The sequence below is a fragment of the Pantherophis guttatus genome, chromosome 2 (genome assembly GCF_059756535.1).
Source record: "Pantherophis guttatus breed Tessera chromosome 2, ASM5975653v1, whole genome shotgun sequence".
NCBI classification, from domain to species: Eukaryota; Metazoa; Chordata; class Lepidosauria; order Squamata; family Colubridae; genus Pantherophis; species Pantherophis guttatus.
In genome coordinates, this window is record NC_142064.1 from 280,092,783 (window position 1) to 280,118,501 (window position 25,719).

General features: G+C 43.3%; 2 protein-coding genes and 1 pseudogene across 2 annotated transcripts in view; all 3 read left to right on the forward strand.

Annotated features, from left to right (window-relative positions):
* Window positions 1-19,477, forward strand: part of LOC117658624 (uncharacterized) — a 32,367-nt gene extending 12,890 nt beyond the window's left edge. The window contains exons 8-12 of the mRNA XM_087885354.1: window positions 1,227-8,075; window positions 11,465-11,547; window positions 14,320-14,446; window positions 16,383-16,671; window positions 17,801-19,477. Of these exons, the coding sequence (XP_087741480.1) occupies window positions 1,227-3,388 (2,162 nt within the window). The 3' untranslated portion in view covers window positions 3,389-8,075; window positions 11,465-11,547; window positions 14,320-14,446; window positions 16,383-16,671; window positions 17,801-19,477. The remainder of the gene's footprint in view (window positions 1-1,226; window positions 8,076-11,464; window positions 11,548-14,319; window positions 14,447-16,382; window positions 16,672-17,800) is intronic.
* A 1,399-nt stretch (window positions 19,478-20,876) lies between these two features.
* On the forward strand, window positions 20,877-22,297 carry LOC148116015 (uncharacterized; annotated as a pseudogene).
* A 1,264-nt stretch (window positions 22,298-23,561) lies between these two features.
* LOC117668099 (uncharacterized) overlaps window positions 23,562-25,719 on the forward strand; it is a 31,357-nt gene continuing 29,199 nt past the window's right edge. Inside the window, 1 exon segment of the mRNA XM_087885355.1 lies at window positions 23,562-23,842. The gene's annotated coding sequence lies outside the window, so the exon portion shown is untranslated.

The window sequence follows — 25,719 nt, forward strand, 5'->3', positions numbered from 1 at the left end:
TTTCCTTTTCTATAGTGGAGAAGAGTGTCCTTGTCTGCCTTACTACTCCTATTTGGTTAACTTCACGATCTCTTCAGAAAGAGGAGAGGGGCCCTCCCATGTAGTATCCAATTCTCTTTGTCCCACTTTGTGGATAAATTTAAGTTCTCTCTTCCTTTTTATGTTCTTTTCTGTCTGTAATGATTGCATTTGGAAACCCAGTTAATCACACAGGGCGCATCACAAGGATGTAACTGCCAGAGAAGGCTGTCTGATGGGACTCGAGAGATGGGACATTCCACCCAGATGGCTCACCCTCCCATTTTCTTCAATGCTTCCTTTTCTTAAAGATGAATGAACATACCTACAGACCGAGAACCATTCCCCCCCCACCCAAGAAAAAAAAACCCCAAAGGAGATCTTACTCATGGAAAGAATGCTGAAGCTCAGGTCCAGGTCTCTCAGCACTTCTCCTTTCTCAGATGAAAATTAAACCAAAATGTTCTTCCATGATGATATATTACCCATTCAGTCATGTCTGACTCTTGGCGATTCTATGTGCAGGTGTCTTCACATTTTCCAATCTTGCACTACTTCTTTGAGTTGCTCAATGCTCTGACCGGTCACCATTTTCTTTGGTGGCCTAATTTCCTTTTACCACTAACTCTTCCCAATATAATTTTTTTCTCCAGTGGATTGCCCCACTTGACATGGAAAAATAAATGAGACAGAGTTTTGTGATGTTGCCTTTCAGTGACCTGTCTCGTGTAATGTGCTCCAATATTGGTTATTAGTCATGTTTGCTGTCAAGGAATACGCAATAGCCTTCTCTAGCACCACAGCTCAATTTTCTTCCTGTCTTGCTTTTATAAGATCCAACTTTCAAAATCATATAGGTAAATATGGGGAACATAATAGAACGGACTAACCTACATATGGTTGCCAGGTAGATGTCCTTCTTTTTCCATATTTGGCTCATGTTCATCACTGCTGTGCGACCCAATGCAATCCGAAGTTTTATTTCTGGGCTGCATTCACTACTTTGAGCGCAATGCGATCCTAAGAAAGTGAATTTTTCCATGCATTCTATCTCTTCACCATCAATTTTGAGATTTTATTTTGAGATTTCCATTCCTTTGGTAATATTAAAATATTTGGTAATATTCAAATAAGGAACAAAAAAAGGGTGCTCGAACCCTTTCACACCTCAGTTTGTGTCAACTTCCTTTTTTTTCTGTTCCAAACAGGTGATGAATGGCAAATGGAGGGTTCCGGACAAGAGGTAGCAGCACCTTTTCCAAAAGAAGAAAAAGAAGTTGTGAAAAGGTTGTTTGGAAAGGAAAGTTCTGAGGAAAACCAATTAAAAGGGAGGCTGGAGAAATGCTGTGCTGATATCAGTGTCTTATTGGCTGAAGATGATCACTACGAAAAAGGAACGTGTCCATCGTGTGGAAAAATTCTTAGAGATGAATTGGAATTATGTGACTGTTCCAGTAGCCACACAGTAAAACAACAAAATAAAAGCAGGAAACGCTTCAGAAGGACTATTCCTCTTACCTTAAGTCAGGACATAAAAGTTGGAGAAAAACCATATAAATGCCTGGAATGCGGAAAGAGCTTCAGAGACTCAAGTTATCTTACTTCCCATAAAAGAATCCACACAGGAGAGAAACCATATGAATGTAAGGAATGTGGAAAGAGATTCCATTTTGCCACAAGCCTCACTTCCCATAATAGGAGTCACACAGGTGAGAAACCTTATGAATGCCAGGACTGTGGAAAACGCTTCACTATCTCTGGTTCTCTCATTTACCATAAAAGGATCCACACCGGAGAGAAACCATATAAATGCCAGGAATGTGGAAAATGCTTCACTATGTCAGGTTCCCTCACTTCTCATAAAAGAATCCATACTGGAGAAAAGCCGTATCAATGCCAGCAATGTGGGAAGAGTTTCAGATCTTCAGGTTTTCTTACTTCTCATAAAAGGTTCCACACAGAGGAGAAACCATATAAATGTACAGAGTGTGGAAAGTGCTTCACCAATTCAGGTTCCCTCACTTGCCATAAAAGAATCCACACTGGGGAGAAACCATACCATTGCAAGAACTGCGGAAAGAGCTTCAGACAAAAATATCATTATACTGTACATTACAGAATCCATACTGGGGAGAAACCATATAAATGTCTGGAATGTGAAAAGAGTTTCCGTTCTGCAAAACATCTTATTTCCCATAAAAGAATTCACACAGGGGAAAAACCATATAAATGCCAGGAGTGTGGAAAGAGCTTCAATGATTCTCAAGATCTTATTGCTCATAACAGGATCCACACAGGAGAGAAACCATATAAGTGTATGGAGTGTGGAAAGAGCTTCCGTTCTAAAAAACACCTTACTTATCATAAAAGGATCCACACAGGAGATAAACCACATAAGTGTATGGAATGTGGAAAGAGCTTCCGTTCTGTAAAACACCTAACTTACCATACAAGGATTCATACAGGGGAGAAACCATATAAATGCCAGGAGTGTGGAAAATGCTTCACTATGCCAGGGTCCCTCACTTCCCATAAAAGGATTCATAGTGGGGAAAAGCCATATAAATGTACAGAGTGTGGAAAGTGTTTCATAGGTTCAAGTTTTCTGACTTCCCATAAAAGGTTCCACACTGAGGAGAAACCATATAAATGCACCGAGTGTGGAAAGTGCTTCACTTATTCAGGTTCTCTCACTTCCCATAAAAAGATCCACACTGGGGAGAAACCATACGAGTGCAGGGAATGTGGAAAGAACTTCAGTCAAAAATATAATTATACTGTACATAACAGAATCCACACCGGAGAGAAACCATATATATGCACAGAGTGTGGAAAGAGCTTCCGCAAGAGTATCAATCTTAATTCCCATAAAAGGATACACACTGGGGAGAAACCTTATAAATGTATGGAGTGCGGAAAAGGTTTCATAAGCAGCAGTACGCTTAGTCACCACAGGAGGATCCACACAGGGGAGAAATCGTACAAATGCGATGAATGTGGAAAATGCTTCTCTAATTCAAGTTCCCTTGTTTCCCACAAAAGGATCCACACAGGGGAAAAACGATACAAATGCGATGAATGTGGGAAATGCTTCACTAATTCAAGTTCCCTGACTTCCCATAAAAGAATCCACACAGGGGAGAAACCATATAAGTGTGTGGAATGCAAAAAGAGTTTCACAACCAGCAGTCACCTCAGTCGTCACAAGAGGATCCACACAGGGGAGAAACCATATAAATGCAGTGACTGTGGAAAATGCTTCAGACAAATTAGTGCACTTAATACCCATAGAAAGATTCACTCAGGAGAGAAATCAGGTAAGCGTGTAGACCGTGGGAAGAGTTTCCGTAATAGCAGAAGCGTCATATGATTCTATTATAAAACCATAGAAATGTACGGAATGTGGAAATGGCTATAGTAAGAACCCCAATTTGCTTCTGATAGTTTACACAGAGAGAAACCATCTAAGTTTGCTAATTGTGCAAAGAGTTTCTGCGGTAGCAGAATTGTTCTTTCTCAGAAATGCATCCATCCCGGAGAGAATCCATATAAATGCCCGGAGCATGGAAAAAAGTTCAGAATGAGCAGTTGCCACAAGAGAATCCACATTGGTGAGAAATTATAAATATATGATGTGCGGAAAGGGATTTGCTGTCCCAAAGGTGCTTTTTCAAGAGGCAACTGGACTTTGGGTTTTTTTGGAAGATGTTTCGCTTCTCATCCAAGAAGCTTCTTCAGCTCTGAAGAGATTGGATGAGAAGCGAAACGTCTTCAAAGGAAAAAAACAACAACAAAGTCCAGTTGTCTCTTGAAAAAAGCACCTTTGGGACAATCATGACCTGGATGACTGGGAATTTCCATAGACAAAGGGATTTGCTCAATCTCAGTCCTTTTATGGGCATAGGAAAATTAATTCATGAGAAACCGTTAAAAGTAATAGAACTACCTAAATGTATTGTGTGACAAAAATTTTGGAGACTATAGGTAGTCTGCAATTATCGCAATTGAAACTGACAACTCCAGCACTAAACAACACTTGTCACCAAACAAAATATCGTGTCTGTGCTGGACTGATGTCAGTCACTCCACTGTGGTGGTGAAGCAAATAAAGGTGGGTTAAGTATGACACCACACGATCATGTCTTTCGATTTACTGCCAGCTTCCCATTGACTCTGCTTCTCAGAAGCTGGCTGTGAAGCTGGCTCCATTTGACCACAAGAATGATGCAACAGCCCTACATTCAAGAACTGGTTGCAAATGTACTTTTTCAGCATTGTCATTACTTTGAACAGTTGCTTGCACTCAGCAAGAGAAAACAACTTGCATAACACTCATGCTATCCCTGTTGTACAGACTACTCAGTACAAGGGCTGTTGGTGGTGTATTGACTCTTCCTTGCTGTTTTGGGATGAAGAAAACACCATGCTGGTGGTTCCAAGGTAACCTTGGTTTTGCTGTCACCATGTAACTAACTAAATAAATAAACTTTACTAAATAAAGATATATCTTTTGATTTTTCTTTCTTTCTTTCTTTCTTTCAAAGACTAGTCTCCATAATTCTTATAAGTGTCATTCTCCTAACTCTCCTTCTATCTCTCTAAATGCACTTTTAACAGATGCAGAGAGGCAGGTAAGGAATATCAGTTACAAAGAAGATGAAAGCTTTTCTTCCATAGGCTCCAAATAAAATTCTCCATGTAATTTATGGAGCCATGGTTGTATCCCGAGTTTGGGTTGAAGTTCAGCCCCATAGGGATGCCATTCAAAGCAGAGATTCACTGATTGAGAAGAATAAACCATTACTGATCGGTCCAAGGTACAGTATTTTTTGGACTATAAGACGCACTGGTGTATAAGACACACAAAGATTTCGAAGAGGTAAGTAAGAAAAAGTTTTTTGCTCTCCTCAGCCCCCAAGAGCACTCTGCAGGCCTCCCAAACCCTCTGTGTGCCCCGTTTCCCACCCCCCGTTTTTGCAAAAAATGGTGCGCAGAGGATTTGGGAGGCCTGCAGAGAGCTCCTGGGGGCTGGGCAAAAACAGCCGTTTTTGCAAAAAAAAAAAAAAAAAAAAAAAGCTGTCAGGATAAATGTCTAATCCTCCCAGGCAGGGGCTGGCACCTCCCCATGTCCCATCATACCCCCTTACCTCAGACTCCTCCCCTGGTGTATAAAAAAGTCCTACACATGGGCATCCAGTTGTTCCAGAAGTGTACCTGCAAAGGCAAGACAGAGGTCAGTGACCTTTACCCTGAATGGGCCTAGGACCACTCCAGGCCTAAAATAAAGAATTGATGAAGCGATTCCACTGTCTCCTGTGAGTTATTGGGTTAGATCCATCCAGCATTAACAAAAGCATTCTGCAGGCCTCCCAAACTCTTTGTGTACCCCGTTTTTGTGAAAAATGGGACGAGTGGGGCAGGGCTTTGAGAGGCCAAAAATGGCTGTATTCAGTGTATAAGCCACACCATTTCCACCCTCTTTTAGGGGGGGGGGAAGTGCATCTTATACTCCAAAAAATCTGGTAAATTTTCCCTAATTAGAAAAGTAGCTTGTGGTGAAAAATGACTTACTGTAGTACCTCAGGAGTTCTAGTTTTGGTTTGTTGCTGCCCTCATAAACATCCTTTTATTTATAATCTGCAGAGAAATTTAATAAGGCATCCAGGAAAGGGAACAATTCATGAAGGATTGGTTGGATGCATGAGAAAAACATGTATTTCAAGATAAATATAAAACGCATCAAGAATTTAAAATTGTCCAAGTAGTGGGAAGTATCTGATCAAGAGCGTCATGCTCCTAAATCTCCAAGGAGAAGCTAGTCTTTGGATTTGTCTCTCAGAAGGCTCCATCTTGTCAGGTAGAGATGGGTTCCTTCTAAAAGAGCAGAGTCCTCAGAAGTTTACTAACTCTCTTGCTTCTGAGAGTTTTATTTATGATGTTTATATGCTGCCACAGTGCACAAGCTGGTGCACAAGCTGGTAATGTACAATTAAAACCAGATAGTATTGATACCCTTTCCTCAAGAATAATTTGTTCAAGGGGATGATACAGTGGTGAAATTCAAATTTTTTTTACTACTGATTCTATGGGCGTGGCTTGGTGCGCGTGGCAGGGGAAGGATACTGTAAGATCTCCATTCCCATCCCACTCCAGGGGAAGGATACTGCAAAATCTCCATTCCCACCCCACTCTGGGGCCAGCCAGAGGTGGTATTTGCCAGTTCTCGGAGCTACTCAAAATTTCTACTACCGGTTCTCCAGAACTGCTCAAAATTTCTGCTACCGGTTCTCCAGAACCTGTCAGAACCTGCTGGATTTCACCCCCGGGATGATAGCAGTGTTCCAATACCTAAGGGGCTGTCGCAGAGAGTTGGGCTTAATCTATTTTCCAAAGCACCTGGAGGCCAGACAGGAAACAATGGATAGAAACTGATCAACCTAGAAATAAAGAGAAATTTTCTGATGGCGAGAACAATCAGCCAGTGGAACAGCTTGCATTCACAAGTGGCGGGCGCTTCATCACTGGAGGCTTTCAAGAAGAAACTGGACAAGCCACTTGTCAAAAATGGTATAGGGAGGGTGTTATTATCTTGTTGGTCAAGATCTGTTTTATTCTATTTTTCTACAACTGGTAAGAAGACTTTATATTGGAAAATATCCCTGGAATGAACTTTATCTCACTTTATATGTGTATGACTTGGAATGTTCTTGGACTATGGTTTTGCTTTTTCCCTAAAAGTAAAATATTATCAAAACCCAGTTTGTTTGTATGTGAACTGTTATTATCCACAATCATTCTCAGTCGCTTTCCTTTCGTGCGTAAACTCAAAAGGGTACTCTGCTCAATAACCCACAACATTGGTTATGAGACATTTAATAAAGAATTGCAATATTTAATTGGGAATATTTTAACAGCGGCTAGAATTGCATTTGCAAAAAATTGGAAAGGGGAGAAGATAATTACTGATGAAGAAATTATTAAGAAAATGTTGGATTGTGCTGAAATGAGTAGATTGACATTTGAACTATAAGATAAACAGTATTATCTGATATGGGAGCTATTTTATCAATGGATAATAAAGCATGGAGATGAAATATATATGAAATGAAATTGGGATGAAATGTTTCAACACTTGTTTTTTGTTAGAAGAAAGAACATTTGTCATATAATGAGATTCTGAAAATTTTGAGAGCACGAAAATGATTTTAACCGATCGAAAATACCGTCTGTAATTGTTTGGAAGGATGATGTTTTTATGTTGTTTTTGTTTAAAAAAATAAAAAAAAATTGCAAAAAAAAAAAAAGAAAAAGAATATCCTTAACACAGGGTCTCCTGGCTTGAGCAAAAAGGGTTGGCCTCGATGACCTGCAAAGTCCCTTCCAACTTTGTTGTTCTGTTATTGTTCCTCTCCAGATGGTCACTTTGGGCGCCCTCCTCTTCCCTTAAGCTTTCCAGGATTAGAAGCAGGGGCATCTTCTTGCCAAGAACCTCCTGCTTTCTCAAGTCAACAGGATTTTTTATAAAAAAAACCAAAAACCTTGCAAGGGAAAGACCGGAGGTGCCCGAATGGGGCTCTCTCCAGGAAGAACCATGCTGTGCTACCAATGTGTAAAGCCCCCCCCCCCCCTCTAGCAGAGGTCCTTCCGGGGAAGGGAGGTGCAAGCGAGCCAATTGCAGCCGCGGCGCCTCGGCTGGGGGAAAAGCGTTTGCCGGCGGTGCTGTCGAGGGAGGCGGATCCTGGAAGCTGCCCTGCGCGCTTTATTTGAAGACCGGAGTCCGGACGAAGGGGCAGAGAGAGCCTCTGTGCCGGTCTTCGATGCTGCTTCTTTGAGTCGCTCATCCGATTGTTCCCACGGCCATCGCTTTCTCCTGGTGCAGATTATTTCGCTGGCCGTGCCTCTCTGTGCCTGTGTGTGTGTGTGTGTCTCTTGTGTGTTGTTTCAGGACAAGAGTTAAATGGCTGCTGAAGGGGCCGGAGGAAACGTGGGCGATGGCTGTTTGGAGCTGCTGTTTGGAGGAATCGCTCAGGAGGATCCTTTTCGGAAGAGGCTATCGGGTAAAATTGGGTGCTTCCCATGCTCCGTTAATCCTCACGAGGGACTTTGGCCGGTGTTTTTTTTTTTTAACTTCTTTTTAGGTTTTTTTTTAATAATTTTACCGTGTTTTTGATATCACCACTTGAGAAGGTCTCCTGGCGGTGTGCAGTTAAAAAGGGATCAGCCTTTCTCCTTGGATGTTTCAAAGGGCTATTCCTCTATGGCAGGAGTCTTCAACCTTGGCAACTTTAAGCCTGGCGGACTTCAACTCCCAGAATCCCCCAGCCAGCAAAGCTGGCTGGGGGATTCTGGGAGTTGAAGTCCGCCAGGCTTAAAGTTGCCAAGGTTGGAGACCCCTGGTCTATGGCAGGGGTGGGCAACTGTGGCCCTTTTAAAATCTGTGGACTTCAACTCCCAGAATTCCTGAGATAGCCAAGCTGGCTGGGGAATTCTGGGAGTTGAAGTCCACAGGTCATAAAGGGGCCATATTTGCCCACCCCTGGTCTATGGAGATTCTCAGTCATCCAGGTCATTGTTGTCCCAAAGGTGCTTTTTTTCAAGAGGCGAGAAAGTCCAATTGTCCCTTGAAAAATGCATCTTTGGAGCAAAGGGCAAGTCCTACCGAGAAAAAAATGTTTTGGGGTGGGGGGATCATCTTTCCTGATTATCTGACCAGAAGGGGGAATATGCAGCAGGACACCACCGTGGGATTTGAGATGGAAGAGATTGCAGTCAAACTCTGTGCTGCTTTATTGTATAAATTCCCCATTTCAGACTGTGTATTGATCCCTATCTGGTGTCAGAGGAGAACCATAAAGGCTGAATATATTACTGTACAGCAGAGGTCTTCAAACTTGGCAGCTTTAAGATTTGTGGACTTCAACTCCCAGAATTCTCCAGCCAATTCTCTCTGGCTGGAGAATTCTGGGAGTTGAAGTCCACAAGTCTTAAAGCTGCCAAGTTTGAAGACCTCTGCTGTACAGTAATCTAATGAGCTAACAAGGATAAGGATCACTTTGCCTAAGAAAACCTCTCCAGCCTGTTGGAAAAAATGTCTATCTGAGTTCAGTTCCAAGTGGGGAGAAAGACACTGGAAACATGGAGGATGCTTGGAAGGGTGGTTTAATGGTGGATAGGACCACATGGGTTTTTTGGGTCCTGTGCAAATAAGCACGGGGGTGGGGGGCGGAGAGAGAGATTTATACTCTCTCTTGGGCTTTGAATTTGAACTTCCTGTTCCTGTGGCAAGGGCATGTATTCTAATTGGTTGTCAGACTCCCAGGGGGCTATGCAGGGATAACTTTGTAGGCTGTCTTGAATCCCAGGCTTGGTTGAACCTTGCTGGGTGATGCCATGTGGAGATGGGTAGAGAGCTAATCCTATTACATCCTGAGGGTGAACGTCTTTTGTTTGTAAATAAGCTGGCCCATCCTTTTGTCTTGTAGATAGATTGGCACCAAAATATCTGCTGGGGGGACGGGGAGCTGAGGCTCTGAGTTTATGTCTTTAGAAACATGTTTCTTCTTTAGGGAAAATATAATATTCTGCCTTTTTAATATTTCCTAGAATATTTCATTCTTCTAGGAGATGGGTGGGTGCTAACCTCCTATAAGACTTCCAAAAATGTAGCAGTTTGAGGCCAAACAACAGAAAATCATAAATGGGTCACAGTGTTTGACAAATGCAGAAATGACAACTCAAGGACCAGTTTAAATTTGATCCCTTGAATTTGCTCTAGGTGTGCTGAATAATTGAAATCAAAGTTAATAATAACAAAGGAAAATATGGGTTATTGGGGAGGGGAATTTGTGGCTAAGAGGTATTGCTTTCATTTAGATAAACAAGATCCCTAGTGTAGGAGGTTAGCACCCACCCCTCTCCTAGAAGAATGAAATATTCTAGGAAATATTAAAAAGGCAGAATATTATAATTCTCTGGATGAGAAATGGAAAAACATGGTTTTTTTTTAGACAAGAAGCAGACTCACTCTTAATAGCCCCTACCCTCCTCAATAGCCCACAGCAGATGTCAGCACTTAAGAGATAAAGAGATGGCTAGTTCTATTCATAAGCAAATACCCTCACCCAAGATCCAACATAGGTAGGATTAGACCTCAGTCATAATAGGAATTGCCAAAGCCCCTTCATTACATCACCCAGCAAGATTCAACCAAGCCTGGGACTCGACAACCTACAAACTTACCCCTGCATTGCCCCATGGGAGTATGACAACCAATCAGAATACATTTCTTACACAGGAACGGGAAGGCCCAAGAGAGGGTATAAAAATCTCTCCCCCCCCCACATATGCTCGGTTGTCCAGGACCTCAAACCATGTAGTCCTGTCCACCATTAAACCATCTTTCCAAACAGCCTCCATGTGTCCGTCTCCCCACCTGGAACTGAACCCAGATGGACATTTCTTCCAACACTAGAGTTATTTTTTACCTTGTTCCCTATTCAGGGGGGAAACCTCACCTCTTATTCTGTTCCTTGTGCAGTTCAGTAAACTTAGCTCCAGCAGATTGTTGCTCTCCGCTCAAAAATTGGGTTGGGGGAGAGACCTAAAGCACATAATGCGCCTCTCTGCTGTCTAGTTCTGAAGGTGGTTATCCACTATCGAGACAAACACAAGTTTTCTCCAATGGTCTCAATCCAAAATTAAAGGTCTCCAGATGATCCTTGGTTGTAGAGACACATACTCCTTCCACGACTTCACTTAGCCCAATTCTCATCCACATGACAAAAATTATTTAATTTCACAACATATAGAATTATAGACAGATCATTTAACCATAGTTTCAACTGGGAAAATGTGACCATCTTAGACCAGGCCAAGTCCAAAAATGCCAGGGAATTTCTAGAAGCCTGGTACTCTGACAAATCAGCCATCACATAAAACATTAACACATCTATAGACTATGCAAAAGAGGCAATCAACCAACTCAAAAGAAAACAAAAGACTCTTCACCAGTAAACAGCACCCAGATCAGCATAGATTAACTCCAAGGTTAACTTCAGACCAACAATCAAGTAAGCAATACCCCAATCTAGAAACTGCCAAAGAGCCATCAGTAAACAGCCCAACCAAAGAATCTCTAAGCTGCCCCCCCCACACACACACGCACACACAGAGACAGGCAAAACTACCAGAATATAAACTGACAACAGACAGCACTCCTGACTAGCACAGATGAAGTTGCCTAGTTTGGGTCACGAAATGTCTGAGAAAACAATCAAGCTCAGAGAGCACCAAGGACCCTTCATTTCAATCCTGAACTACAAATATTCTCCTTTATTGGTACCAATCCCTATCCCTGGCTTCCATTACCACCCAGCTTTTACACAAAACTCATCAGTCTGAGTGTTTGTATAATAAACAGTTCCTCTGCTTTTTTTCTCACTCTCAGAAACCAGAGCAACGTCGATGGTATCTTCTGGAACATCTATTGTCTTTGGTGGAGCAATAGCAATGCTTGTACTTCCAAGGAAGGTAGGAAAAATCTTTACTTCTTCAAACTGCAGATATCATTCTGTAGGAAGTTAGCACCCACCCCTTTCCTAGAAGAATGAAATATTTTAGGAAATATTAAAAAGGCAGAATATATTTCCCTGGATGAGAAATGGAGAAACATGTTTTAAAGACAAAGCAGCTCCCACCTTCCTGCCTCCCCCCATTTTGTCAATGGGCCAGAGGCAGAAACCCAATCCTTTGTCAAAGGGCCATCATCTGCAACACAATAGGACCCATCTAGCAACAGAAACTCACCACATGGCACCTGGGAAGATTACATTAGCCAACATGGCTAGCTAAGACCCCTGGGAGTCTGACAACCAATCAGGATACTCTTTCGGGGCCCCAGGAAGTTCAAAGCCAGAGAAAGAATAAAACCCGGGGACTCACTGTATCTCGCCCCTTTTCTGTTCAGGAACTCAAACCATGTGATCCTGTCCACCATTAAACCATCTTTCCAAGCAGTCTCCATGTTTCCAGTGTCTTTTTCCCCACTTGGAGCAGAACCCAGAAGGATATTTCTTCCTACAATTCAGTATGATCCAGCCCTCTCCTAAATAGGTGGGGGAGGGGGCTGTCTACATGAGCAGCTTCCTGGCATTGTGATAGGAAGTCCCATAGTGCCGCATGCATGCGGGTAATAATTTCAAAAGGAACCATCTTGCAATGCAAAGCCACCCTGTTATTATTATTATTATTTTATTTATTATTTATTAGATTTCTATACCGCCCTACTCCCGAAGGACTCAGGGCGGTGCACAGCCAAACAATAAAAACACATACAATACAAAATTTAAAAAATAGAATAAAATCAAATTAAATAATTTTGGCCCCGACAAATTTAAAACCCCAAACTTTTAAAACCAATTTAAAATTGAATATATAAATACTAAAAAATATTTAAAATATTTAAAATATTTAAAATTTTAAAAATCTTTTATAAAAGAGGGGGAAAATTAGGCCAGGCCGGCCTGGTGAAATAGTAAGGTCTTTAAGGCGCGGCGGAAGGTGCGCAGATCCGGGATCCTCCGTATCTCTGGGGGGAGCTCGTTCCAGATAGTAGGTGCCCCCACAGAGAAGGCTCTCCCCCTGGGGGCCGCCAGTCGGCATTGTTTGGCTGACGGCACCCGGAGGAGCCCCTCTCTATGGGAGCGTACTGGTCGGTGGGAGGCTATTGGTGGTAGTAGGCGGTCCCGCAAGTACCCGGGTCCTAAGCCATGGAGCGCTTTAAAGGTGGTAACCAACACCTTGAATCGCACCCGGAAGACCACCGGGAGCCAGTGCAGCTCGCGCAGGAGAGGTGTTACATGGGTGCATCGTGTCGCCCCCATAATCCCCCGCGCGGCCACATTCTGGACCAGTTGGAGCCTCCGAGTGCTCTTCAAGGGGAGCCCCATGTAGAGAGCGTTATAGTAGTCCAGACGGGACGTGACAAGGGCATGAGTGACCGTGCGCAGGGCATCCCAGTCCAGAAAGGGATGCAACTGGCGTATCAGGCGAACCTGATAAAAAGCTCCCCTGGCCACGGCCGTCATATGATCTTCCAAAGACAGCCGTGCATCCAGGAGAACACCCAAGTTGCGAGCCCTCTCTATGGGGGCCAACGACTCGCCCCCAATAGTCAGCGATGGAACCAGCTGACTATACCGGGACGCCGGGAACCACAGCCACTCGGTCTTGGAAGGGTTGAGTCTGAGCTTGTTTCTCCCCATCCAGATCCGTACAGCCTCCAGGCACCGGGACATCACTTCAAGGGCATCGTTGGTGTGATCCGGGGTGGAGATGTACAGCTGGGTGTCGTCAGCGTACTGATGGTACTTCACCCCAAAACCTAGTTTTCACATCCACATTTGTGTGCAATGTTATTTAGATAATTTTTAACCTCCATGGCTTAGGACCGGGGTATATACGAGATCGCCTTCTGCCACCAATAGCCTCCCACTGGCCAATATGCTCCCACAGAGAGGGGCTCCTCAGGGTGCCGTCGGCCAAACAATGTTGACTGGTGACACCCAGGGGGAGAGCCTTCTCTCTGGGGGCACCAGCCCTTTGGAATGAGCTGCCCCTAGAGGTTCGTATGATTCCCGACCTGTGTACCTTTCGCCGCGCTCTGAAGACTCTTTTATTCCAACAAGCCAGGCTGGCCTAATAGGAATTTTAAATTGGGTGTCTGTTAGCTTTTAATTTTGTGGGCCAAATTTTTATATATTTGTTTTTAAACTGTTTTTAAAATTTGTAAGTGTATATGTGTTTTAAGATGGCTGTACGCCGCCTTGAGTCCTTCAGGAGAAGGGCGGTATAGAAGTGTAATAAAATCTAGATCTAAATATTATTGGAGCTGTGGTGGCACAGTGGTTAGAATGCAGTATTGCAGGATAAAATTAAGATATTTACTCAAAACTATTTTTGGTATATTCTCTTAGACTAGAGGTATCAAACTCAATTTCATTGAGGGTTGTGTTTGACCTGGGGGGGGGGGGTTGGCCAGCTCAACGTCACTCCTTTCTGGGACACCTGTGGCGGCCCGAATGATCTGCCAGCGAAAACAGGCTCCGGAGCTCCGTTTTCAGTTGCCACAGCCTCCTGCAACCCTCTGCCATTGAAAAGGGAGCTCGGTGGGGGGGGCAAATAAGTTGCTTCTTTATCCTATTCGAAAAGCAGTATTTGTTCTTTAAAAATAAATTTTGCATTTAGATTATTCAAGTTATCCTTACGAAGAGGCATTCATAGTATATGTTGTTTCTATTTCAGAATTTCATCTCTTTTGAGGATGTAGCTGTGTTTTTCTCTATGGAGGAATGGGCCCTACTGGATTTGGAGCAAAAAATTTTGTATCAAGAGGTCATGCAGGAAAACGCAAGGAATTTGGCCTATTTAAGTAAGGGGCTCTGTTTTTCTGGAATGAAATTCTGGTGGAAGGTATTTTCTAGTGAGGCACAAACAGTATTTCCATTTTATGTGTATCATCTAATGTGTTCATTCTGGACATTTTTACTGCTGCTTTCCATTTATTTTATGCCATATGCTAAATAAATAAGCAAGCAGCTGATTTTTTAAAAAGAGAAATAAGAAATCTTTTCCTATAATGGAGGAGAATGTCCTCATTTGCTGTACCACTCCTAGTTTGTCTGTTTTTAGCTCAAACTTCATGTTACCTGTAGAATGAGGAGAGTGAGTGGTCCTCCCATACAGTTTTCAATCCTGTCTGTCCCACTTTATAGATAATTTTAGCTACTCGATTCCTTTTTATGTTTTCTGGCTGTAATGACGGAAGCCCTCAGACAGCATCACAAGAAAGTACCATATTTTTTGGAGTATAAGACGCACTCTCCCCCTCCCCCAAAAGATGGTGAAAATTTGGGTGCGTCTTATACACCGAATGTAGCCAAAAATAATAAGAGCCTTGATAGTACAGTGGTTTAGTGCACCCTGTCATTAACACAGCTGCCTGCAATTTCTGCTGGTTCGAATCTCTCCAAGGCTCAAGGTTGACTCAGCCTTCCATCCTTTCTAAGGTAGGTGAAATGAGGACCCAGTTTGTGGGGGCAATAAGCTGACTTTGTATAAAATATACAAAAGAATGAAGGCTATTGCTTAATGCATTGTAAGCCGCCCTGAGTCTCCGGAGAAGGGCGGCATATAAATCAAATTAAAAAAAAAAATGCAGGGCACGGAGGAGGCAATGGTCTGGGGCAATCCCTGCAGCCTGGAACAGCTGATTGTGGGTATTCCACCCACCAATCAGCTGCTCATGCTGAATCAGGCTGCAATAATGTGCTGAAGCTGACCTGGCTGTTTGCTATTTGCTACAAGGACTGTCAGAGTTTACAGCAGCAATCACATCCAGAAAGCACACACAAGTAACTGATTTAGCAGGATTCAATAACTACTCTTTATATATAATATAAAATAAATATACAATACCAAAAGCAGGTTTTCCAACACAAGCAAAACACAAGCAGAGGAGAGGAGTTTCAGTTTCAGTTTTAGTTTCAGAGATCAGCACAGCATGCAGCTTTAGAACAGTTGACCTAAGCCAAGGCCAGGCTTCTTGCTGTCTCCTTCCTTGTTGCTCACGCAGCAAATACTGTTTCAGTTTCCAAAGAGTCTCACACACTGACAGGACGCTAGCCAGATGAATACTGATGGATGCTGGTAGGCAGAGGCAAAACATTTTTTTTCTTATTTTCCTCTCCCAAAACTAACTAAACTTATACTCCGAAAAATATGGTAAATGCTAGAAAATTGGGTTGTCTGATGCACTGAGTTCTCAAGAGATGGGATCTTCCATCAACGTGACTCTCCCTCCCATTTTCTACAAAGCTTCTTTTGTAAATTTTGCTTGTAAATGTGAGGATGACCAAGGATGAACAAACATCCATGAGAACCAGTTTTTTTTCCAAGGTAGCACTTCCTCATGGAGTGGAGGCTGATGTTCAATTCCCAGGTGCAAGTCCGTCATTGATCCATCCTCATCAAGTCCATTTTCCCATCTACGTGATGTTTCTATTTATAACACTTATATACATGCTGGTCTTTCAATCAACTCTCCTGCTTCCTTGAAACTGAATCTGAAGGAGCAGCGGAGCTGATGGTGCTCACCCTGAAACTCAAAATGAGCTGATCTGAAGGATTTCAAGTTTGTGTTCTGCATTATGGAGGGCAAGAGGACAATCTACGGCAAATCTTAACATCAACTCTATATCAAAGAGCTGGTGGGAGGTGGACAGAGTTTTGGTAATACTCAAATAAGGAATGCAACAATTGGTGCTAAATCATTTGTGTCAACTTTTCTTTGTTTCTCTTCCAAGCAGCTGGTGAATGGGAAATGGAAGGTTCAAGCCAAGAAGAAGCATCTTTGTCAACAGCTAGAAATGAAGTTGCAGAAAGGATGTTTGGAAAGCAAAGCCTTAAGGAAGACCAGTTAAAAGGGGGGCTGGTTAAATGTTCTCCTTTTCAATATGCAGATACCAGTATCTTCTTCACTGAGGATGATAACCAAGAAAAAGAAGTTTGTACAGGGTGCGGAAAAATACTCCAAGATAAATTGAGATTGTGTGACTGTTGGAAGAGCTACACTTTAGAGAAACAAAAGGAGAGAAGGTAACACTCCAGAAGGACCTTTCCTCTTACCTTAAATCAGAGAGTACAAATTGAAGTAAAACTATATACCGTATTTTTCACTCCATAAGACACACTTTCCCCCCTCAAAAGTGGGTGGAAATGTCTGTGCATCTTATGGAGCGAATATTGTGTCGCACACCATGAAGTGTATTAGCTCAGGGGTCCCCAACAATGGACCGCTGCCGGTCCTTTGGTGAATAGCAGCGGGCCGCGGCGGGGTCCTTTTACGGTAAGGGTGTCAAACTCAATTTCATTGAGGGTTGCATCAGGGTTGTGTTTGATCTTGGGGGGACTGGGGGGTGCATGGTCAGTATGGGTGTGGCCAACTCAACATCACTCATCGAGGCTCCATTTTCGGTCGCGATGGCCTTCTACCACCCCCTGCCAGTGAAAACGGAGCCTGGGAGGGCTGCCCTCCTGAGCTCCGTTTTCACTGGTAGAGGGCTGCAGGAGGCTGTTACTGCCGAAAACGGAACCATGGAGGGCTGTGCGTGGTCCTCCCGAGCTCCGTTTTCTCTGGTAGAGGCACAGTAGGCCAGTCCTTCGCTGTTTCCAAGGGCGGGCCCGCGGGCCAGATCTAAGCACTCTGCGGGCTGGATCTGGCCCACGGGCCTTGAGTTTAACACCCTGTTTTAACAGTGCTGAACTCCACCTCTTCTGTCTCTTTTCCGCAGTGTAGGAGTCAATAGGTAGAGCTGGCACATGAGAGGACACCTATCTGTGGTCCTCTCAGGCTCCACCTCCTGCCCTCACTACACTGCTGCCCCATATTCAGCACTCCATATTCACAGTACTCTGATGGGGACACGTAATGTAAGGGGGCATTCTGATGGGAATGGGGATGCACGGGGGCATTGCAGAAACAAAATATGGTCGTATGAATAGTGCCTAAGAAAGTGTCCTCTAATAAAATGTCCCCTATTAAGGTAAAACCTTAAAACGTGTCCCCCATAACAGTGCGTCAGCAACAGATCCACCCACATAACAGTATGTCCGCAGCAGATCCCCTTTAATAGTGCGTCATTCCTTGATGTTCTCAGATACAGTGCTCTCATAACAATAAAGAACACATTACTGACAGTTCTTTCATTACTGTATTTTCTTGCAGAAAAAGACTAGCATATAAAATTCCTTTTAAACTGGAAGTAGTAAAATATGCTGAGGAACATGGAAACAGAGCAGCGGCGAGACGTTTTGGGCCACCTCCAACTGAAAAAATGATAAGAGAGTGGAGGAAACAGGTGGAGCAACTGCAAAACGTAAAAGATAAAAATAAGCACAATTTTCGTGGGCAAGCTGCAAAATGGCCACAGTTAGAAATGTACATGAAAGAGTGGATCACATGTCACTGGAATAATGGCTTCACGGTTTCTACAAAAATGATAATATATGAAGCCAAACGCATTGCTGTAGAGAAAGGCTTTCAGGATTTTACTGGATCACCGTCGTGGTGCTACAGATTTATGAGGCGATGTGGCCTTGCTTTGCGCACCAAAACTAGAATTGCGTAAAAAATGCCAAAATAATATGAATCTAAGATTCTGTCTTTTCATAAATTTGAAATTGATGCTAGGAAGAAAAATGATTTTGAAATTGGCCAGATTGGGTTTATGGATGAAGTCCCGCTAACCTTTGATGTGCCATCTAATAAGAGAGTTAACCTGAAAGGTGCCAAAACCATAACCGGGAAAACCTCAGGACATGAGAAAACACATTACATGGTTGCGTGGTCCTGCTGTGCCACCGATGTTAATTTTCAAAAGGAAAAACTTTCCAAGAGAAGTGACTCCACAAGGAGTTGTTGTGCATATTCATGAGAAAGGACGGATAGATGAAAATGGAATGAGAGGATGGGTTGAAAAAGTGTGGTGAAAATGTCCTGGAGGGCTGTTGAAAAAACCTGCTTTATTAGTGCTCTATAAAAAGAGCTTTAAAGAAGTAAAGACTCATCTAGCTTTAATTCCTGGGGATCTTACCAGCCAGTTGCAACCCCTTGATGTTTCCATCAACAAAGCATTTAAAGTCTTTATGCAAGAAGAGTGGAACAAATGTATGGTTGCTGGTAATCATGATCTGACACCTACTGGACGAATGAAGGGGCCCACTATCACTCAAGTTTGTGAATGGGTTAAAACATCATGTGAAAACACTCGGTGAAGGACAAAATCCTTGGTGGTGCAGCGAACTAAAGTGCTGTTAAGTAGCACTTAGTTGCCAGCTGCCTGCAATTACTGCAAGTTCAAATCTCACCAGGCTCAAGGTTGACTCAGCCTTCCATCCTTCCGAGGTAGGTGAAATGAGGAACCGGATTGTCGGGGCAATAAACTGACTTTGTATAAAAAAGAACACCGTTGGGGGGGGGCAAAAGCCCTACTAAGCAGGTATATACAAAAGTATGAAGGCTATTGCTTAACGCATTGTAAGCTGTCCTGAGACTCCGGAGAAGGGCGGCATATAAATCGAACCAATAAATAAATAAATAAAATTGTTGCACAGTCATTCAAAAAAATCTGGCATTAGCAATGCCTTAGATGGAACTCAAGATAGTATCACATATGAAGATAGCGAAGAAAGCGATATCAGTGATTGTTAGCAACTGAGCTTCATAAATTCTGATACTAGCGATGATGAGTTCTTGGGGTTTCCAGAAAAGTAGAAGAGTGCTTGAACCTTAAAGTCTCTCCTCATTTGTTAGTGACAGTGATCATGGTTCTTAATACTGCTGTTGACTTTACATGGTTGAAATACAATTCTGCTATATTTTATTAAATATATTAGTACACCATTTGGTTCAGAATATTTTTTTTCTTGTTTTCCTCCTCTAAACCTAGATGCATCTTATGGTCAGGTGTGTCTTATAGTGCAAAAAATATGGTAAATGCCTGGAGTGTGGAAAAAGCTTCAGGGATTCAAATATATTTCCCATAAAGGATCCACACAGGAAAAAAAAGTGTACGAATGTAAGGAACGTGGAAAGAACTTCAGTTTTCCACAAAGCCTTGGTGCCCATAAAATGATCCATATTGGGGAGAAACCATATGAGTGCAAGACTTGAACATTGGGTGTAATCTAACAAAATGAAATTCAATGGTGAAAAAAGTAAGGTTCTACATTTAGGCAAGAAAAACAAAATGCATAAGTACAGTATATGTCGTACCTTGTTCAATAGTAGTAACTGAGAGGGATCTTGGAGTCCTAGCGGACAACCATTTAAGCCAGCAGTGTGCAGCAGCTTCCAAAAAAGCCAACACAGTTCTACGCTGCATAAACAGAGGGACAGAATCAAGATTGCGTGAAGTGTTAATATCACTTTATAATGCCTTGGTAAGCCCATACTTAGATTACTGCATTCAGTTTTGGTTGCCATGATGTAAAGATATGGAGACTCTAGAAAGAGTGCAGAGAAGAGCAACAAAGATGATTTGGGACTGAAGGCTAAAACATGAACAGTTACAGAAACTGGGTATGTCTAGTTTGATGACGAGAAGGACTAGGGGAGACATGATAGCAGTCTTCCGATATCTCAGGGGCTGTCACAAAGAAGAGGGAGCCAAGTTATTCTCCAAAGCACCTGAGGGCAGGACAAGAAGCAATGGGTGGAAACTAATCAAGGAGAGAAGCAACTTAGAACTAAGGAGAAATTTCCTGGCAGTTAGAACAATTAATTAGTGGAACAACTTGCCTCCAGATGTTGTGAATGGTCCAACACTGGAAGTTTAAAGAGGAGATTGGATAACCATTTGTATGAAGTGCTGTAGGATTTCCTGCCTAAGCAGGGAGTTGGACTAGAAGACCTCCAAGGTCCCTTCCAACTCTTATTCTGTAAATTCTGTAAGTATTGTGCAAAGAGCTTCAGACAAAAATATTATACTGAACATGAAAAGATCCACACGGGGGAAATTGTATCAATGCCAAGACTGGAAAGAGCTTCCATTCCACAAAATTCCTCACTTATCATAAAAGTATCCGCACATGGGAAAAACCATATGAATGCAAGGAATGTGGAAAGCTTCCATTTTCCAACCAGCCTGACGTCCCATAAAAGAATCCACACTGGGGAGAAACCATATAAATGTATGGAATGTGGGAAATGCTTCGCTAAATGAGGCTACCTCACTTGCCACAACAGAATCCACACTGGGGAGAAACCATATTAGTGCTAGAACAGTGGAAAGAGCTTTAGACAAAAACATCATTATACTCTACATAAAAAGATCCACACAAGGGAGAAATCACATAAATGTCAGATGAAAAGAGCTTCTATTCTGCAAAACAACTTCTTTCCCATAAAAGGATCCACGCAGGGGAGAAACCCTATACATGCCAAGAATGTGGGGAAAATTTCTGCTCTTCAAGACACTTTACTTACCATAAAAGAATTCACGCAGGGAGAAACCATACAAATGCAAGGAAGATGGAAAGAGCTTCCATTTGGCAACCAGCCTTATTTTCCATTGCAGAATCCACACTGGGGAAAAACCATCTAAGTGTATGGAACATGGGAAATGCTTCACTGCATCAGGTTCCCTCACTTTCCATAAAAGGATCCACACTGGGGAGAAGCCGTATAAATGCACAGAGTGCTGGGAATGCTTTGCTATGTCAAGTTCTCTCATTTGCCATAAAAGGATCCATACTGGGGAGAAACCATATCAATGCAAGAACAGAGCTTCAGACAAAAATCTAATTATACTGTACATGAAAGAATCCACATGGGAGTGAAACCATATCAATGCCAGGAGTGTGGAAAGAGCTACAATGATTCTGAGGGCCCTTTTTTCCCACAAAGAAAGCCACACGGGTGAAAAACCATTTCAACGCCAACAATCTGGAAAGAGCTTCCGTTCTGCAAAACACCTTACTTCCCATAAAAGGATCCACACAGGAGAGAAACATTTGAATGTCAGGAATGTGGAAAATGCTTCATTCTGTCAGGTTCCCTCACTTACCATAAAAAGATCCACATCGGGGGGAAAATTATATAAAAGCAATAAGTGTGGAAACAGTTTCAGAGTTTCAAGTTCTCTGACTTTCCATAAAAGGCTTCATACCAAGGAGAAGCCATAAAAATGTGCAGAATGTGAAAAGGTGTTCACTACACCAGCTTCCCTCATTCGCCATAAAAGGGTCCACACTGGGGAGAAACCATATCAATGTTTGGAATGCAGGAAAAGTTTTAGAACCAGCAGTATGTTTAATCATCATGTTGTGGAAAAATTGAGATTGAACAACATTCCTGGGTCAGCCAGAGTCAGTTTATTGCGCAAGGATCAGAGCCAGATTTGTACCTGAAACTTTGAACAACGGAAGAGCTCTGATAGACAGTTTATATATGTTTCCAAGACAAAGGATTCGGTGAGATCATGCATTTTCCATATATGGTTAACATAAGATCATGCATTTTCCATATATGGTTAAATACACTTTTTATATGATAATTGACACACTTCCTAATTACTAAACCATTAGTAAACCATTATTTTTAGTTTATAAGATTATTTTAGCTACACAACTTTTCCTTAAGTGCTTGTAGTTGCTAATGGGAGATTTACTGCTGTCCTTGGGTAATAAGAGGTAATAAGTGACTCTGTTTCCTGTGCCTGTCTTTGTGAGGCCCCTCAGATGTTTTCCATATGGCTGTCCTTCTGTGACAGCTAGGTCTCATCAGAAGATATATTACCACTTAATGGGGTTTAGCTGATTTTTAATATAATCTCCAAGCAAGCACTTTTCTATCTTATAATAATGTGAATAGAGAGGGTCCTTTAGAGTTCATGTAGCTGACTCTGTATGATTCCTATTTTATTCACATTAATCACAGGAATATCAACACAGGGGAGAAATAGAAGTGGAAAATGCTTCACTAATTCAAATTCCCTCACTTGCCATAAAGCGCTCCACACAGTGGACAAACCATATAAGATGTGGGGTCAGAGTGAGGAGGCAGGACGCGGCATGGTGCAGTAAAATAGTTTATTCCTTAGTTTTAAAGAGCACAGCAGCCACGTTGGCAGCTCCTTTTAAACCCCCAGAGCTGCCCAGCGCTTCAGCCACTCGCATTGGCCCACTCTCCTGCCTTGGAGCCTGGGCCAATGAGGGGGAAGTCGTACGTCACAACTTCTCCCTCATTAATATTCAACACAATGGAATAGCTTGACTTCAAAAGTTGTGGGTGCTTCATCACTGGAAGCTTTGAAGAGATTGGACAGACATCTGCCAGAAATGATATAGGGCCGTGATGGCGAACCTATGCCACGTGTGCCACAGGTGGCACGCAGAGCCATATCTGTGGGCACGCAAGCGTTGCCCTAACTTAGCTCCAGCGCACAAGAGTGCACCAGCCACCTGATTTTCGGGCTTTCCGGTCCCACTGGAAGTCGGGAAACATGCCGTTTCCGGCCTTCAGAGGGCCTCTGGGAGGGAGGGGGAAGGCCGTTTTCGTCCTCCCCAGGCTCCAAGAAAACCTCTGGAGTCTGGGGAGGGCGAAAAACGGGCCTACTGGGGCCACAGTACCAAAAGTGGGGGCAGCGCAGGGGAGGGTCGTGTGTGCATGCATGGGGGGTGGGGTGGGGTGCATTGAATTATGGGTGGGCACACATGCGTGTAACCCCCCGTGCTCCCCCTGCTTTTGGCACGTAACGGCAAAAAGGTTAGCCATCAGTGGTATAGGGTCTCCTGCTTGAGCAGGGGATTGGACTAGATGACCTACAACAAGGATCCTTCCAACTCTGTTATTCTATTCTAATTATAATGCTTGCCGGCCTCTTTGGATGGAGCTGTGAATCAAGGTATTTGCAGATGTCGCCATCTAGTGGATCCTTGCATTATAATACCCAGAGATCTCGCTTGGAAGCAGGATTTTTTTTTTTTTTTTCAGGAGAGGATTCCAACAGGATTTTGAAAGGGAGGGAACCAGCCACAGTCTCCACTTGCAGTCTGGCTAGGAAAAATCACTCTCTCCCATTAACCCATAAACTGCCTGTTAGAAGGGAGGAGAGGTTTCCCCTCCCCGAGGATTCGAATTTCCCGGCGCCGCGCAAAACCGCGAGAGGAGCGAGCTGCGTGAAAGGAAGTTTTCTTTATTTTTCAGGAAGTCAGATCGAGCGAAGTCGCGGACCAGCGTTCCTGGGTGAGCTGACATCGTTACAAGGTAAGCATGCATTCTTCTACTTTTCTGTACAAAGGAAATTCTTTGTTTCTTTTGTGGGTCTTCCCTTTGTGTCTGTGTTCATGGATTGCCCTGTGTTTTCTTATTCTAGTTTTTCCCCACTTGACACTGGGTGGTGTCTGGGTTATTTGGTCTCCTGTTTTTTTGTTCCCTTCTGTTCTTATTATTTGCTCCTAGCCTTAAACTGATCATGTTGTTATCAGGTAAGCCCTTACACACACCCCCCCCCCCCGCTTGACTCTTATCAGATGGCTTGGGCTATTGATTAAATCTTTTCCTTTTGCTAATCCTCTGCCATTCCTTTTGTTTTGCTCTCCTAGTTTCTGCTGTCTTGATAGTTCCTTTCCTGGCATGACTAATGCATTGTAATTTAACTCCAGCTGTCTGCAGTTAGTAAATTGGAATCTTGCCAGGCTCAAGGTTGACTCAGCCTTCCATCCTTTCGCCTGATCCGCCAGTTGCGGCCCTTTCTTCATCGGGATTCCCTGTGCACAGTCACTCATGCCCTCGTCACCTCTCGCCTTGACTACTGCAACGCTCTCTACATGGGGCTCCCCTTGAGGAGCACCTGGAGGCTCCAGCTGGTCCAGAACGCAGCAGCGCGGGTAGTGATGGGAGCAGCATGGCGCTCCCATGTAACACTGCTCCTGCGTGAGCTGCACTGGCTCCCGGTGGTCTTCCCGGTGCGCTTCAAGGTGTTGGTTATCACCTTTAAAGCGCTCCATGGCATAGGGCCTAGCTACCTTCGAGACCGCCTGCTGCCACCGACGACCTCCCACCGACCTGTGCGATCCCACAGAGAGGGCCTCCTCGGGGTGCCATCAGCCAAACAGTGCAGGCTGGTGACCCCCAGGGGGAGGGCCTTCTCTGTGGGGGCACCTACCCTCTGGAATCAGTTGCCCCCAGAGATAAGGAGAATCCAAGACCTCGGTGCCTTCCGCCGTGCCCTTAAAACCTTCCTTTTCCAGCAAGCCAGGCTAGCCTAATTTTTTAAGTGTTTTGTTTATCATTTTTAATTAATGGGGCCAAATTTATATATATATTTAATTGTATTTTAATATTTGTATTTGATGTTTTTACTTGGCTGTTCACCGCCCTGAGTCCTCAGGGAGAAGGGCGGTATACAAATTGAAAATAAAATAAATAAAATAAAATAAAAATAAATTGAGGACCCAGTTTGTGGGGGCAATAGGCTGACTTTGTATAAATATACAAAAGTATGAAGGCTATTGCTTAACGCATTGTAAGCCGCCCTGAATCTCCGGAGAAGGGCAACATATAAATCAAATTAAAAAAAAAAAGTCCTGAGTCTTTTGTGTGTGCCATTTCCCTCGGTCCTCTTTTGTTCCTAAATGGCCCCGATGTTCATGTATTCTGTTTTGGGAAGGTCATTTTCCTATGCCTGTGGCCTTTGCCTTTCTGAGTTGATTATGTCCTACTGGTCCTGGCACTGTCTTGGGGGTGTTCCCCTCCTACATGCCAGCACACAAAGAGGGCGAGGGGAGCCCTTGCAAGAAAAGAGACCCATGTGCAAATCTGCATCTGTTCTTGCCAGCAAGCAACAGTCAGGCTTGTGTTGACTGTGAGGAAGCTGAAGCCTGGCCCTGTTTTGAAATCTGAAGGTGGATGGAGAGGAAGCCTGGACCGATCTGTTTCATCCTCTGGTCACATCAGGCAAGATAAACGTTCACTTTGGGGGTAACTTTCTTTAGCAGGAATTTCTCTTAGAGGTTGAAGTCATCGCCCTCAATTTAGTGCAGATGGGGGATTGGAAGTCTTTCCTGGGTTATCTTGGCTCTTTTCCTGCAGTTGTCATCAACAGTAGTAGCAAAGATGGCCAGGGAAAAAGTGTCATACAT